The sequence below is a fragment of the Rhinolophus sinicus genome, chromosome 9 (assembly GCF_057876585.1).
Source record: "Rhinolophus sinicus isolate RSI-liver-muscle chromosome 9, RSI-T2T, whole genome shotgun sequence".
NCBI classification, from domain to species: Eukaryota; Metazoa; Chordata; class Mammalia; order Chiroptera; family Rhinolophidae; genus Rhinolophus; species Rhinolophus sinicus.
Genome location: NC_142509.1, coordinates 26519751 through 26535641, shown reverse-complemented (window position 1 = coordinate 26535641; position 15891 = coordinate 26519751). Strand labels below are relative to the sequence as shown.

The following is a 15891-nucleotide window of genomic DNA, read 5'->3' as shown; positions in this document are numbered from 1 at the left end:
GGGAAGGGATTTTGGATGAAAGAGAAACTTCCTATTACTGAGTCAAGCCAGTACCACCTTCTTGGTATCTTATTCCATGTTCTTCTCTCCATCCCCACACTGGTCACCTCTCCCCAGGATGACAGCAGCAGCCCCCTTACTGGTCTTCCTCCACTCCTCTGCCCCACAGTCCATTCTCCATGCGGCAGCCAGAGCTTTCTACAGCACCCCCTGACTCTTGCCATTCTTTCTCAGGAAAGCCTTCCCTGATTCACCCCTCTCCCCAAAGAGTTGGCTGGTGAGAAATAGGGTGAAGAAATAAAATGGAGTCACTACAGTCAAGCTGCTAAATTACTAAAATCAAATAGATAGAGGTATGCGGAAATGATTCTTTTCTTGTTCTTACTAGCCTGGGAATTTAAACTTTTGAACTTTCCAGTCCTGCGTCAATGCCTGGATATACATCTGTACATATACGAGACCTCCAGATAACCCTCTGATTATCCCTGAAGGACTCCCGTATCCAGATCACCTGGCATGCATCATCCAGACTGCCTCTCATTTGACTGATAATGGTCCTGGACCACTCTGGGCTAAGAATGCAGGACTGAGTATTCTCAAGAATGCACTTTTTAGTATAAGAAGTCGTAACTTTCGGGCCGGCCTGGAGGCTCAGGCGGTTAGAGCTCGATGCTCCATGCTCCTAACTCCGAAGGCTGCCGATTCGATTCCCACATGGGCCAGTGGGCTCTCAACCACAAGGTTGCCGGTTCAACTCCTCCAGTCCTGCAAGGGATGGTGGGCTGTGCCCCCTGCAACGAGAAAACGGCAACTGGACTTGGAGCTGAGCTGCGCCCTCCACAACTAAGATTGAAAACACAACAACTTGACTTGGAAAAAAGGCCTGGAAGTACACACTGTTCCCCAATAAAGTCCTGTTCCCCTTCCCCAATAAAATCTTAAAAAAAGAAGTCGTAACTTTCTTCTTCAGAAAACTTCTGGGTTTTTGCCTAGCTGTGATTCCAGTTTACAATCTCTAAGACCCCTGAATAAATCTTTATCGTTTATTTCTAGCCAAAGCCTCCTGATTCACTTATGCTCAGTTGACGCTGGGTTTCTGGACACACAGAAGGAATCTTCTATAAGAAGATTAGTGGGCGGCCGGTTGCTCAGTGGTTAGAGTGCAGTGCTCATAACACCAAGGTCGCCAATTCGATTCTCACATGGACCAGTGAGCTGCGCCCTCCACAAATAGATTGAAAACAATGACTTGACCTGGAGCTGAGTTGTGCTCTCCAGAACTAGATTGAAAAAAAAAACGACTTACTCGGAGCTGAGCTGCACCCCTCAACTAAATTGAAAACAACGACTTGACACGGAGCTGATGTGTCCTGGAAAGACACACTGTTCCCCAACATTCCCCAATAACAAATGAAAAAAACATTAGCAAACTAATTTTTAAAACGTGCTTAGTACAGTAGTCCCTCCTTACCCGTGGGGGACACGTTCCAAGACCCCCAGTGGATGCCTGAAATCGTGGATAGTACTGAACCCTATATACACTATGTTTTTCCTATACATACATACCTATAATAAAGTTTAATTTATAAATTAGGCACAGTAAGAGATTAACAACAATACCTAATAAAATAGAACAATTAAAACAATATACTGTAATAACAGTTCTGTGAATGTGGTCACTCGTTTCAGGGGTCCCTTCCTGAAGTCTCCCTATAGGCTTAAAGCTTACTGATGCAACACGGTGCTGTCAATCAGAGCATGTTTTCTGTTCTTGTCTTCCACTCACAACTGTAAGGCCTTTTCCATCTTAGCTAAGCACTTCTCATGCACTGTGGCTATAACTTTTGCTGTTTGAGGTATGATAGCAAAACCAGCATGAATTTCGTTTTCTTTCTTCATGATTTCACCAATAGATTTGTTTTTACCATAGATTTTAGCCAGCTCAGCATATGACTTTTTTCTTTCCTTATGAAGTCCAGAACTTGCACCTTGTCACTTGAAGGAAGCCCTTTACAGCCTCTCTTTGGCCTGTCTGAATTGTGATCACCACTACTCTAGCACTTTGGGGCTATTAAGTAAAATAAGAGTTAAACACTAGCACTGTGATACTGAAACAGTTGATCTGATAACCAGCTACTAAGTGACTAACAGGCAGGGAGACACACTGGACAAAGGGATGATTCATGTTCCAGTGGAATGGAGCTGGATGACTTGAGATTTCATCACAAACCAATGCACAATTTAAAACTTACGAATTGTTCATTTTTGAAAATTTCCACTTAATATTTTCAGACGGTGGGTAACTGAACCCGGGGAAAGCGAAACTTCAGATAAAGGGGAACCACTGTCACGTGATTCACCTCTGTAAAATTTGAGGGCAAGCCCAATCTATGTTGCTCACTGTTCAATGCTCCAAGCCTGATAGTAGGTGCTCAACAAATATTTCATAAAAGAATGAATGAATGAACGAATGAATTTCTACAAAGATCTTCTGTCTGGGTTCACCGGCAGGGACCAGGAGGTTTTTATCTCCTGGTCCTTGAGCCTCTCCATCCTCCTCCCAGGCCGTCCTGGCTGCGCGGCCATCGGGCCTCAGTTTCCCCGCCAGCGCAGCGGGTAGGCCTCTGGGGGGCGGACGTGCCGGCAGTCGCGCGCAGCCGGGTCCCCGTGACGGAGGGCCGGGCACGCGGGCGGGGGGTGCATGTGTTGGGCGCGCGGGGGACGTGACCGGCCGGCCAAAGCCTCCAGCGCTGCTGGGGCTCCCGAGCCGCGCACGCGCGCCGCCCCGCGCTCCGCCCTGGCCCCCTCTCCTCCTCCGCGCTCCAGGCCGAGCGCGCGCCGGCGCGGGAGGCGGGGGCCGGGGGTGGCGGACGCCGAAGGGGAGGGGCGGGCCTGGCCCGGCTCCGCCAGGCCGCCCGCGCGCGGCTCCTGGAGCGCCCCGGGCCCGGCCCGGGCGGCGGCGGCGGCGGCTCTAGCCCCAGGCTTCGGCGGTGCCGGGGCGCCGCGGCGCAGCCATGGCCCTGGTGACCTTGCAGCGCTCGCCCACGCCCAGTGCCGCCTCCTCGGCCAGCAACAGCGAGGTGAGCCCCGGGCCCGCGGCCGCGGCCGGGCGGAGCAACCGACGCGCCAGGCCTGGGCCGCGAGTGTAGGACTGAGGGCGCCGGGGATGGCGAGGGGCGACGGCGAGCGGTCCGGGGCCTATGGGGACGCCGCTGTACGACCCCACCTGGGCAGCCGAACTGCGGGAAACTGTGAGGATGCGACGCCCCCTCCCCCACCGCCATCTAGGGGTGACCTCGTTTGGGGGTGACTGTGTGCGTGTGTACCCCGCGTCTAGGGGTGACGGTACACCGAAACTCTTTGGCTGATCGCCGTCTGGGGGTGACTGCAGACTGTGTGTGTGTGTGTGTGTGTGTGTGTGTGTGTGTGACAGTGACCTCCGTCGGAGGGTGCCTTTGCAGGAGATTGGATGTGCGACTGAAACTCCTAATTAGGTGACTGTATGAGATGCCGGTTCTGAGATTTGTGACCCTGTGGCTGCTCTGGGCCCTTTCCCTAAGCGCCTGGCAGTATGTATGTAAGACTGTGTAACTCCGTGGCCTGTGTGACACTGTGAGAAGCCACCAGCATGCTCCTGTGAATGTGAGATTGTTTCCCTGACCACCAAACCCCTGGAGTTCTGACTCTTGGTGTCACTGCGTGACAATGACCAAGGGAGCTCAGGGTGCTGTGTGTCTTATGTCTTTGTGTGCCGCTGAGTCTGGGTTTTTCCGTTTTGTAGTATCATTTGGGGCTGCATGTTTGCGTGCATCGGGCTGTGTGGTGGAGGCTGGTTCTGGTGTTTCTGTGGTTGTATGGGTGCCTTCTGGGGCCGCATGGCTGCCCTGTGCAGGTTTCTGTGGGTCTGTGCGTGGCTGGCTACTTCTTACCCTGGGGTCAGTTGGGGAATTGGTCCTCTGAGTCTACCGTTGGACTGGACCACTGAGGCTGGGGCCTCAGGCCTGTGGTCAGCTCACTCCTGCGGCTTTGGGGCCCCGACCCTCTTGTCCCCACTCTTGCCCACCTTCTCTTGGCGAACGGGTTAAAGTCTCTGGTCTAAACTCATATTCAGGGCAAGGCTGAGTGTTGGCCTGAAGACAGAGCAACTAGAGGACGAGGCTGTGGAGTGTTTAGAGAACACTGGAGGAGGAGCCCTGCCGGCCCAGGAAGTGGCCCTGCCAGCATCTGGGCCATTCTGGCCCCTTCTTTGTGGGGGAAGTGGACTGATAATACTGACAGGTTTGTGTGTGTGAGGGACAGAGAGGAGGGCCTGTATTTGGTTTGACAGCCCTGTCTGTCCCACTGGCTCCGGGCAGGGTAGCTCTTGGGCCTATTTTGCAGAGACTGGTAGGAGCATTTTCAGAGAGGCTGCCCCCTCCTCTTGAGGAGTGGCCACTGTTATCTTGTCTACAGACAGAAGATTCTAACGGCCCCTCCTCTGCATGCTGAGCAAGAACATTGGTGGTCAGTTGCCTGCAACTGAGAAGTCAGGCTGCAGTAGCTTCTCTCCTCCCCACAGTGACGTCTGCATCATTCCTATTACTGCTGTCTTGCAGTTGACAAAGTACTTGCGTGCATTAATCTCATGTTCCCAGCTCAAAAAACTATTGTGAGATGAGTGAAGAGTTCAGCTTCTGGAAGGGGTTAGACAGAGGGCTTCTCTACCTGGGTCTCTGATTCTAAACCCCTGTATTAGCCATGGTCTCTTCCTGCCTGAGACACATGAACATTATTTTATTTGATTATTTTTTAGCTGAGGTATAATTCACATACCATCGATTCACCATTGTAAAGTGTACAATTAAGTGGTTTTCAGTATGGTCACACGGTTGTACAGCTATCACCACTGTCTAATTGCAGAACGTTTTCCTCAGCCCAAAAAGAAACTCCGCCCTCCTTAGCCGTCACCCACAGTCTCCCTCCCACCACCCCACGACCCCTGCCCTGCTCTCACCAATTCTAGGCAACCACGAGTGTACTTTCTGTCTCCCTGGATTTGCCTTTTCTGCGCATTTCACGTAAGTGGAATGAGGTAATATGTAGTCTTTTGTGTCAAGGCTCTTCCACGTTGCAGCACATGTCAGGACCTCATTCCTTTTTATTGCCAACTAATATTCCATTGTATGGATGGACCCCATTTTGCTGGGTGTGTAGATGGTTTTCATGACACACATTTTAAATGATGATAGTATAAAGTATTATTTTCACAAGGTGCCGATGAACTGACAGACACAGCTTTTATTTGACTTGAGTAAATCAGCATCGTGAGGCTCCCAGTGAGCGAGCAGTGCCTGGGACGGCCCCTGGAAGGGAAGGCTTTCTTCCAGATGGGATGAGGCATGCAGAAGTAAGGCAGGAGCAAGCGTGTGCGCACGGATGTTGGGCTGGGCGGCTCTGCCTCTGGCTTGACCTTCCTCGGGTTACTTCCTTCTCTGGGCCTTGGCTTATCCGAAAGGGTTGGCTTCCTTCTTGCGTATATTCTTTGACATACGTAGCTTGCTGCTCTGAAATAACTGACCTTACATTGTCTTTCATCCTGAGAATCACAGAGAGTGACCGAGAATTAAATGGTCCTGAAGTCTGTATCCCCAGATCACTTCCTCACTCATCACGATCCTTTGTCTAGTCAGAGACTTTCAGGGCAGCGGTTTCCTGACCCAGCCTGTCCTGATGCACAGCGTACGCTGGGAACTGAGGGAAATCACAGCCCGGCCAGCAACCCAATGCTCCTCTCTCTTTTAATTTTTCCCCCCATCTTTAATTCTCATTTATGTCATTTTACTGTCAGCCTTACCTCATTCCTTTGTGAGAACAGGCAGAGAGCGCAAGAATAGATAAATCAATAACTTTCAGGAATGGACCGTCACATTGTTATTTTTGACAAATGTTCCTGGTGACTGATTTTCATGGGCAGATCTCCAGTCTCCTTTTTGGGGTTGGATCAGGCTTTTTCAACCTCCGCACTCCTGACATTGGGGGCTTAAAAATCCTCAGTTGTAGGGGGCCGTCTTGTGTATTGTAGGATATTTAGCCGCACTCCGTCTTCTACCCACTAGATGCCAGTAGCACCCTCCAAAAAACTGGCTCCAGACATTGCCCAGTGTTTCCTGCTGAGAATAATTGCCCCCCTGGGTGAGAACCATTGGGTTAGACCCAATATTCTCTTCTAAATTTGTGGTGGTTGTTTTGTGGTTGAACTTCAGGACTGAAGTTCGTGACCCTCTGGTCAGCAAAGCCCTCCCCGATTTCCCACTTCTCTTTCAATGTGGGATAGGGCGTGTGAGAACAAACTGGCCGGCCACCAGTGAATACCTCTGCATAATAGTACACACATATTAGCTTAATAAAATGTAGGGACTCCGGGACCTGCTGCTGTGTGTCCCTTGCTGCCCAGACCCCTCCCTGCATTAGCCCTGTCCCCTTTTTCCATTACTATTGGCTTCTGTCTGGTTTCTGTCCTCGATCAGCCTTGCATCTCTCCCAGCCATCACTGCTTTCCAGGTTTCTCTTTCCCATTCAATGGACTCCTCTGTGTAACATACAAAACATGCCAAGTCCCAGTGGTACAGTTGTTTGGGGGTGTGTGTTTTCTTCCCATTTCAGTTTTCCCTTTGAAAGAGGAAAAGAAAAAGAAAAATTGCAATTGGGGCTTGAGTCATGGTGACTTTTGGAGCCTCCCCTCTTGGCCTTAACTTTTAGAAATGATTACGTGTCCCTTTCTTTCATTTATGTAAATAAACCAATCACCTAGAAAGTTTTATATTCAATACTTAAGCCATTTTTGAAAGCCACCAAGAGGTTTTGAGACCCATAGACAGACAGCCTGATGTTGGCCACCTTCCATTGTAAAAGGTTTGCCTGGAATGGTTTTTTTCTTTTTTTTTTTTTAACCCTTCTGTTGAGGCTTAAAATGGTGTTAAGCACTTAGCTATGGCCTCGGCTTGAAGGAGGAAATGGATTCTCTTAAAACAGAGCCCCCTCCCCTTAAAAAAGAAAAGCAGGATAAGGTCCAAAACAACCCTGGAAAGTGGAGAACGGAGGTCTTAACGAGTGTGTTAAGCAACAATGCAAGATAGAAATGTTACAAGATACGGATCCTCGATACTGGGGGAGGAATGTGGGTAAACACTGGGAAACTTAAATTCCTCCGTGGAAGTGACTCCACGGAACAGCGAAGCAGGCTTGGTGAGGAAAGGGTGTGGCTGTTTAGAAATAGCCAGGTTTCCTGGACATCTGTATCTTTTTCAGACACCAGAACAGAAAATGTGAGCCGTTTCTGAGGCTTGTTGCTCGTTTCTGAGGCTTGTTGCTCGTGTTGTCTGTGGAGTGACATTCTCTTTCTTTCTCTGCAGTTGGAGGCTGGCAGTGATGAAGACAGAAAGTTAAACCTCAGGTAAGCAGACTTTTAATGTTCATTCCTAAGTCTTCCAAGCAGGTAAGAAATACGCTTGTTTCTCTTTTTGTTTTTTAAGGAGGGCGCAGCTCACAGTGCCTTATGTGGGGATTGAACTGACAACCTTGGTGCTACCAGCACCACGCTCTAACCAACTGAGCTAACTGACCACCCCAGAAATACTCTTTGTTTCTTACCAAAAGGAGAACTGTCAAAAAAAGACCAGTTTTTTTTTAGTAGTGCTTTAAAAATTTTACGGATGTATAATTACAAACAGCTTTACTAACATTATATAATGTTTAGGAAAGAAGGAAAATAATTGTCATTATTTTGCCACCCTTGCTTTATCATCATGAGCATCTTTATGTAGTTTCTTCCAGATGTTACCCTTTGCTTTAAAAAACAAAAAAAATCATGTAATATGCTCTCGCATTTCTCTCCTGCTTTTGGTAAGGTCTTCCTTTTGAGGTAAGCACATTACTGATTTGAAACAGACATGCAAGCCCCTAAGTTTATTAATTCAAGGTGGTTTGTTTTTGTGTGTGCTTGTGAGAAATCTTTAGCTATGCTCATTTAAAAAATTCCCGAAGCTGTAATCCTCAGTTGCTATGTTCACTACTAGATGCCAAAAACATTTTTTGTTTTTCTTTGCCAAAAATTAAGGCTTTTTCCCTATGGGTGTTTTGTTGGTTTACAGAAGATTTAGCACTTCATTATAAAATGTATTCCTCTGCACCAAGGAGCCATTCTTAAACTCTGACTCGTAGTTTAAAAAAGTAAACAGAGTTTTAGGGGTATGGCTCTTTTAAAAAATGTTTCATCTTGTGAGGAGGAGGCAAATTAATTGGAAAAGGAAATACATGATTAGGAACTGGGGTCAACCATTTGTTACTGAGAGCAGGATGCTTTCTCCTGGTTAAGCTCAGATGCAGAGTGCAGAAGTGGTAGAAGTATGTTTAGCCTGTTTTTGAAGTGTCTGTGTTTGAGTGAAGGGAGGGAAAATACTTTTATTGTGGCACAGATTATTTCTAAAGATCACATAGGTAAGGAAATAATAGCCTGCAAAAATCAGAGATCTCTTATTTCAATTGCTAGGTCCTTATTTTAATATTACACTCGAGGAAGGACCAGTAACGATGACACATTTACTCTTTCACCTGGGGTTTATTGGTTGCTCAGGGTCTCCGTCATGGCTGGAAGGCTCGAATTAGCCAGATTCCCAAGTGGGGGCAGTAACGGGCTGTGTTGCAGATGACACTGGCATTTGGCTCTTTGCTTGGAGGCAGGGAAAGGGAGAAGTGAAAATATGCTCCTTGGAATCTATTTGGGGGCAGAAGAACTGGGAGAAGGGTTCTCTCACCTGTATGTGGGGCACCAACCTCCTTCTAGCCCTTACCTGGAGTTGGAATTTTTTCCACCCTTTGATCTCCATCCCTTTCCTTCAGGGCTGTTGCCCAGGAGGCAGATTTCTCACTTAGATTGTCTTTGGGGCTGACTGTGTTTTTTTGAATTGTTTACAATTAAGAAGAATTTATAAATAGCAGCCATCTGAAAATGTGTATGTGCCCTTCTGGCCAATAAAAGGGCCACTTCTCTGCACAGTTTGGAGCAAGGAAGTAACGCCTCAGCAGCTCTGTGTATTTGCATATTTAATCCCACAACAACCCTATTGGGGTATTTTCCCAGTTCAGAGGTGAGTAACCTGAGGCCAGTTTGCACATGGAACGTAAGGGCAGTGTGATAAAAAAATACGGTGAATGTTTAAATTTAAAAAAAAAAAGTATTACAGTAAAAGATACATTGCCATTAATTCCCCCCTCAAAATACTTCCCCTCACTACGAACACACTTACCCCATCGTTCTTGCCACTTTGTGAAGCAGTTCTGGAAGTCCTCTTTTGTGAGTGTCTTTATTTGCGCTATCGTGGCTGCCTCAATGTCCTGAATCGATGTAAAACGTCTATCTTTCACGGTCATTTTGACTTTGGGGAAGAGCCAGAAGTCACACGGTGCCAGATCCAGTGAATAAGGTGGATGAGGGCACATTGTAATGTTTTTATTTGACAGAAATTGCCATATACCAGAAGCGATGTGTGACACGGAACGTTGTCGTGATGGAGGATGATTTACCGCACACTTTAAAGCACATCTTCCCTCAACCATAGCTCACACTGACTGACTGCACCAAACAAGTTGAAACTTGTCAACCACTGTTACTAAGGTTTGATGTGCCACTTCCCTTTCCATTGGATGGCACTCTGCAGCAGCATTCACTGTATCTTTTGATCACAGCTCGTACTATATTGTGGTGCCTCTAACACCTGAGTATCACGCCGCTCTGCCTTTCGCGACCAGTTCAGTTGTTGATTGTTCAGCTGAATCAACTGTCTTGGATGTACAGGAGAGGGAACTTGCCTAACGTCACCCAGGTGGTTAGAGGCAGTGCCACGCCAGAACCTAGGACCACCACTAACTCATGGCAGTGCTTCCCAGGAGGTCAGATCACCGATGACCACTGTTCACTGCTTTTAGCCTGTCCCCAGCGCCAGTGTGAATGCTGGGAGACCCTGGGCTCTAGTCAGGGACCTGGTTCTGAGCTTGTCCTCTCAGGTTCCCTTTTCAGTCCCTCTTCACTCACCTTGGCATTTCACTGCCCTCTTCTAGGCAGAGGACACCATCCTGCTTTCTAACCCTCCTGGCCAAATAAGACAAGTTCTGTTGTCCTGGGTTAAGCTTTGACTGAAACTCATTCACCTCTGTGTGTTAATTTGCATTTTCAGGCCTTTTCTCTCTCAGTCTTTCCTAGAGTAAAAAAAATGTACGGAATGGTCAGTTGTTTTTGCTTGTCTGGTGGGAGGAGAGTTAGGGAGAGCAGATTTTCCTTTGCTTCTAATTGATCCTGAAGGTAAACTGGCATGATTTCGTTTCTAAGGAATGCGGGTAAGGGAGGAAAACTGGGGACAACAGAATATTCCTCTCTCCTCTTCTCTCCCCTCTGCTTAACCCCAGTTGATAGTTTTGTCTTTGGGGTCATCCAGGAAGTTATCTTGGACTTCCCCGTAGCCAGTAAATTGCCGAATCACAGGGTTTGGGTCTTGTGTCTCACCGGCCCTCTGTTCCCCAGGCTCGCTGGTGGCACCTCAGGTCAGGCCCTCATACCTCCCCGTTCCATCGTGGGCCCCCCATCCTCCCATCCTTTCACCTTGGTTATCACCGTCACTCTCAGATGGGCAGTGCTCTCGAGACGGACACCCCTCTGCTCCGCAGTCCCCAGAGTCTCGTCTTCATTCTGCCTTCACCCTCGGTTGCTGGCCTTTCCTCCCACCCGTCTCACACGGGCTGTTTCAGTGCAACAGGACGTGTCCTGCTCCCTGACCATGCTGTCTCTGTAAGCCAGTTCCTTCTTCCGTGGGCCACAGTCCTCACAACCAGGTCAGAGGGCTCCCACCCCAAACGTTTGCGACCCCCCTCTCTGCAGAGGAAGCAGGTAGCTCTTAGCTTCTCTCGGTTGCAGGTCCCACACCTGCCTGAGGTGGCAGGTACATGTGCTTTTGTTTCATCTCTAACTTGGTGCTTCCTTTAGTGATAGCTCCTTAGTTCCCTGCCTGCGCACAGCATGTTAACAGTTTAAATATATTACCTTAGTTCCAAGCCTGCAGTAAATTGCGTCCATGTATGAGAAAGCGCGCGCTGTGGGGGAAGACGTGGGGTTCAGGACTTGGCTCCTGCACTAGTGGCCGAGTTCCTTTACCTCTGCGTCATTGCGACTCTGTGAGTCTCAACTGGTCATCTGTCAGACAGATACAACTATGACCTTGCAGGGTTGTTGAGTAGTTTGTGTGGGGGCTCCTCACACAGAGTCAGGTCCGTGACGGACTGGGACAGTGGTTGCTGTGTTTGGTCTTCATAGGATGTTGTTCATTTCCGTGTTAGGTCACAGCACAGAATTCGAGAGGCCGACTCCCTGCAGGTGTTGCGTCCACTGTGTCACACTGGGCTGGTCACCATGGATGCTGTGTGACTTGGAAAGCCCTTTACCTTGAGCTATCCCTCTAAGTTGCAAAGAGGAATGCATGCTTTGCAGAATCAGTGTGGTAATTCAGACCGTTTCCCTGAAGGCCTTCTGGAAAATGTCTTAGGAGCTGATCCTCTCCTGCCCAGAAGGAAGCTGACTGACGCAGAGCATCTAGGTCGCTTCTCTCGCTCCTCTCCCCTGCGCTCTGCGTGTGCGGACTGCTGCCGGCCTCCAGCAATACCCTTCTGGAAGCTGTGCCATTCAGACTGTGGGAATCGGTGAGCAGATGGCCCTGCTGGCAGCTGCTCCTGGCTCCCTCGCTATCCTGGGAGCTGCCTCAGCCTGGCATGAGATGTAAGTGGTTGTGTGCCAGACAGGGCCCCAGGAGGGAATATGGTTGTGTCGTCTCCGGAGTGTGGATCAGGAGTGAATTTTTTTCTTTTTTCCATCCAGTGTCTCCAAGTCAAGCACATGAAAATGTTCATTAGAGTTTTAAAGTTTTTTTCCTTGCCTGCCCAAGCAAATATTTGGGTCAGAGTGGCAGGATTTTGTCTTCTCTGCTTTTAGTGGTAAACTGTAAAGTCCCTTATGCCTCCGCCTTTCCCTCCACGCTCCCTTCCCCGAGGACTCCATTCTCTTTATAACCTGCAGTGTGTGGCTGTGCCTTCTCTCTCTTTCCCACAGCGTCAGAGTGGGGTGGCAGCTGGTATGTCCTTGGTCTGCAGACCATGCTTCCTCTTCTCCATTGGGCATCTCTTCTCTTATGCCTGTCTACCCTTTAGGGTTCCTCCCTGCCTTTCTTGGCAATTTCTTAGCCTGGATTTTATTGTCCCGGTTGACAATCTGTCCAGGTAAGGCCTGCCAAGAGACATCAGGCATCTGCTGCATCCAGGCTCTGTGCTGTATCACATGACCTGCTGGTTGCTGTATCAGTTAGCTATTGCTGTGTAACAAGTTACCACAAACTCTGGGGTCCAAAACAGTATCTGGTTAGTACTGCAGGTTCCATGAGTCAGGAATCTGGACAGGGTTTAGCTGGGTCCTCTGTTTGGGGTCTCACATGGCTGCAGTCAGGGTGTTGGCCAGGCCTGGAGTCTTATCTGAGGCCTCTTCCAAGCTCACACTGGTTCTTGGCAGAATTCATTTTCTGGCAGCTATGGAAGCCATGGCAGCGTGCGTCTTCAAGATCAACAGGAGAAACTGCTACTCCGGGGTCCTGTAATGGAATGCCACCAGAGGAGTGACCATCGCCTTTCTCATCCAGTGTAACCTAATTGAGGGGGCGACTGTCCCATCTGGTCCCCTGGTCCCACCACACTCAGGATAGGGGCTCACCGGGGGCCCCTGCACCAGGCGCCGGGATCTTGGACCATCTCAAGAATCTGCCCACCAGTCTCAGTCTGTGGGAGTTCTTGAGATGCCCCCATCTAATGTGGAGAAGACATTCGTGTAACTGAGTAGGTTTCCATTCAGTGTTACAGAAGTAGCAGCTGTCTATCAGGTACGGGCGATGCCAGCTGAGGGATCCGTCCTTGTGGGAAGAGAGCGGGAGCACGGGGGGCCCACAGGACTGAGCACCATTCCAGTGACCACTGTGTTCTCTCCGCTCGGCGCCCACACGCTTGTCTGTACTCGGAGCCCTGGCATCTCTTGGATTCGTGCCCACGTTGAATATTTTGGCCTCTGAAAGACTGTCTCTGTTGACCCTTAAACATTTTTTCCATGCGCTTTGGCCGTAGGGAGAAATAAGACTAGGTTTGGCTACAACCTCTAGCATCTGTCACCTTACCTGGCTGTTATATGACCTTGAACAGGCCTCAGTTTCCAGTGGGCAAAACCATATGCAGCTTGTAGGGTTGTTGTCAGAATTAAATGTGATGATTGAATTGCATGAATCTCTTCTCCCGCAGCAGACATTCAACAAACGCCCCCTGTCTGTACCTCCTTCAGGGCCCCGCGTCTGTAGGAGGTGATTCATGACTCTTCCATTTTCTTCCCACAGGCATTTGTTTTCTCTCCTTAGTATTTCTTGGGGATTTAGTCCTTGCTGTGTAGTGTTAAGTACATAAGTGTTCCCCACGAGCAGGACTGGCTATGGAATTTGTGGAGCCCAGTGCAACATGAAAATCATGGAGCCCCTTGTTAAAAATGAAGAATTTCAAGATGGTGACAGCAGGGTGTTAACCAGGCTCGGAGCCCCTCTGAGCCTGGGGCCTTGAACAACTGCACAGGGCGCCTGTCCATCTAGGCCACGTGTCCCTCCTCCCCCCAGACGGCCTTCCTGGCCTCTGCCCTCATGGTGCCTGGTGTGCAATGGATGGGCCATCGAGGAGTCATAAACTGAGTCTTCTGTGTTCGGTTTCACACCGAGGAACTCACAGTGATCTTGGACGACATACAGGAAACAGGACAGAGAGATATTTTCCCCTGGCATTTCCCCCTACCGTCTGGCACTATTAGATTAATCTCAATACCCCTCTGTCTTAATTTGTCTGCTTATGAGCCATTCATTCAACAAATATTTATTGAGCACCTACCATGTGCCAAGTGCTGTTCTAGGAGCTGGGAATATAGCAGTGAACAAAACAAAAGAAAAACACCCTCTCCTTGTGGCGGACCTTCTGTTGGGGCAGACAAGACAGTAAGTATAAACAAGTACATTCGTAGTGTGTTAGTAGGTGCTGAGGAGAAAAGTAAAGCAGGGACGCAGGACATGGACGTGAATACTTCCCACATGCCCTGTTCTGTGAATCACCTTATGTGCATTATTTTATTTAGTCTATGCAAAAATCCTGTAAGGGTGGTGCCGTGTTTATTCCTGTTCTCTGGCTGAGGAGACAAAGCCTCAGAGAGAGAACTGGCCTAATTTCATTTAGTAGGAGGTGGTAGAGCCAAGACCTTCATGCTCCACTTCTCTTTGACTCCAAAACCTGTGCTCTTCACCCCATAATTCAAGAGCCAGTTCTACTAACCCTCCTCCCAATTTCATATCTGTCACCAGGGGTTAGATGGAGTTCATCCGGAAGAACTGTGGCTTTGCAGTCCATTCTTCCTGCTCAAACCCTAGAGGTCCCACACTACGCGCTGACTCTACTGAGAGCAAGAATTGTAATATATCCCCCTTCCCGGATGGTCACCTGGGCAGAGCATCCAGGGAATAATAATACTAGCGAGGTTTATGGGGTGCCTGTAGGTGCACACACTGGGTTTGGAACTTTGGTGCATTGCTCTCAGATTGTCATCATCACAGGCCTGCAAAGTGGGTGCCTGCCTCCTTTGAAGAAACTGCAGCTGAGGAAGGCTGGTGAGAGGCCAGAGTCAGGGTTTGAACACAGATGCTGTGAATCAAAAACCCACCTGCTTTCCTTTCTGCTCCTGTCCCTCACCGGAGAAGGGCACATTTGTGTTCAGCTCACCCTTGCCTGTCCCCAGCTTCATGGCTTCTTAGGCAGCGGCCTCCCGTGGACTCCCAATTTTAAATACTGGGCTATGCAAACTTTTAAAATTCTGGGGCCATTCTACTGTGTTGCTGTTCCTTTCGGTTTAACTCAGGTCTAATTCCTGGCTGTCTGTTGGAACATTTGATCATAAAATCAGAATTTACCTTCAGCCTGTTAAATACTTTTTGCTGTTAGAAGACATCCTAGAGTCGGGACAAATGAGGACAGAGGCAAGGAGTTAATTTGATTTTGTTGGAACTTAATTAAACTTATTATTAAGGTTAATCATTGAAATGAATTTTGCTCCACGTCTAGTAGGTTTCATTAAGCTTTCCAAATACCAGTACTTAGACTTGAAAAGAATGTCACAGAGCCCGTCGCGTTCTTCCCCAGCACTTAGCCCTCCAGGGAAGCGTGTGTGCACGGCAGAGGAGTGTGTGCGCCCACCACGAGTGCTCGTAGGTGACAGTGGTACCAGTGATCCCCTTCCTGACAAATGGAACAAAGCTGTGGGAGGGAGACAGAGAGCCGAGGTTCTGTCCCGAGATGTATCATCTGCTGCACACTCGAAGGCAACTCACATCATCTCAGGGCCCCCATTTCCTCTTTTGTAAAGTGAAGCGCGAGGTGAGATGACGTCTTTCAGATCCAAGAATCAGAGTCCTTCGGGGCCACCGTCTCCTTCTGAGTTACATTGTGCGTCTAATGATTCCTGGTAGATTTGTAACAGACTTTCAAAAGTTTCTCCTTGATTTCCACACTGAGAGCAAGGTCAGACATTTGTGAGGCGTCTGGCCGGGTCAGGGTTATCGTCTCGCCCTGAGACAGAGAAAATGAATGTGACCCCTGAATTGAAGAGGACCCTTTGCTTGGAGCCACCTCCTCCTCAGGCAGGTCTCACCCCCAGGAGCGGGGCCACAGGCACAGCAGCGATTATTTAGAAAGAGGGGACTCCCTCCCACCTGTAGAACTGGTCTTTGGCGTAAGTTGTGCTGTGGTCAGATA

The 15891-nt window shown here is 48.9% G+C and overlaps 1 protein-coding gene across 4 annotated transcripts in view; it reads left to right on the top strand.

Moving 5' to 3' along the window:
- The first annotated feature begins 2839 nt into the window (after positions 1-2839).
- Positions 2840-15891, top strand: part of SSH1 (slingshot protein phosphatase 1) — a 55289-nt gene continuing 42237 nt past the window's right edge. The window contains exons 1-2 of one of the 4 annotated variants that reach the window (XM_019757476.3): positions 2840-3080; positions 7392-7432. In XM_019757476.3, the coding sequence (XP_019613035.2) occupies positions 3015-3080; positions 7392-7432 (107 nt within the window). In that variant the 5' untranslated portion in view covers positions 2840-3014. Of the gene's footprint in view, positions 3081-3102; positions 3252-7139; positions 7305-7391; positions 7433-11589; positions 11801-15891 lie in introns of those variants that run through there. The other 3 variants (XM_019757478.3, XM_074321788.2, XM_074321791.2) reach the window with 3 other exon arrangements.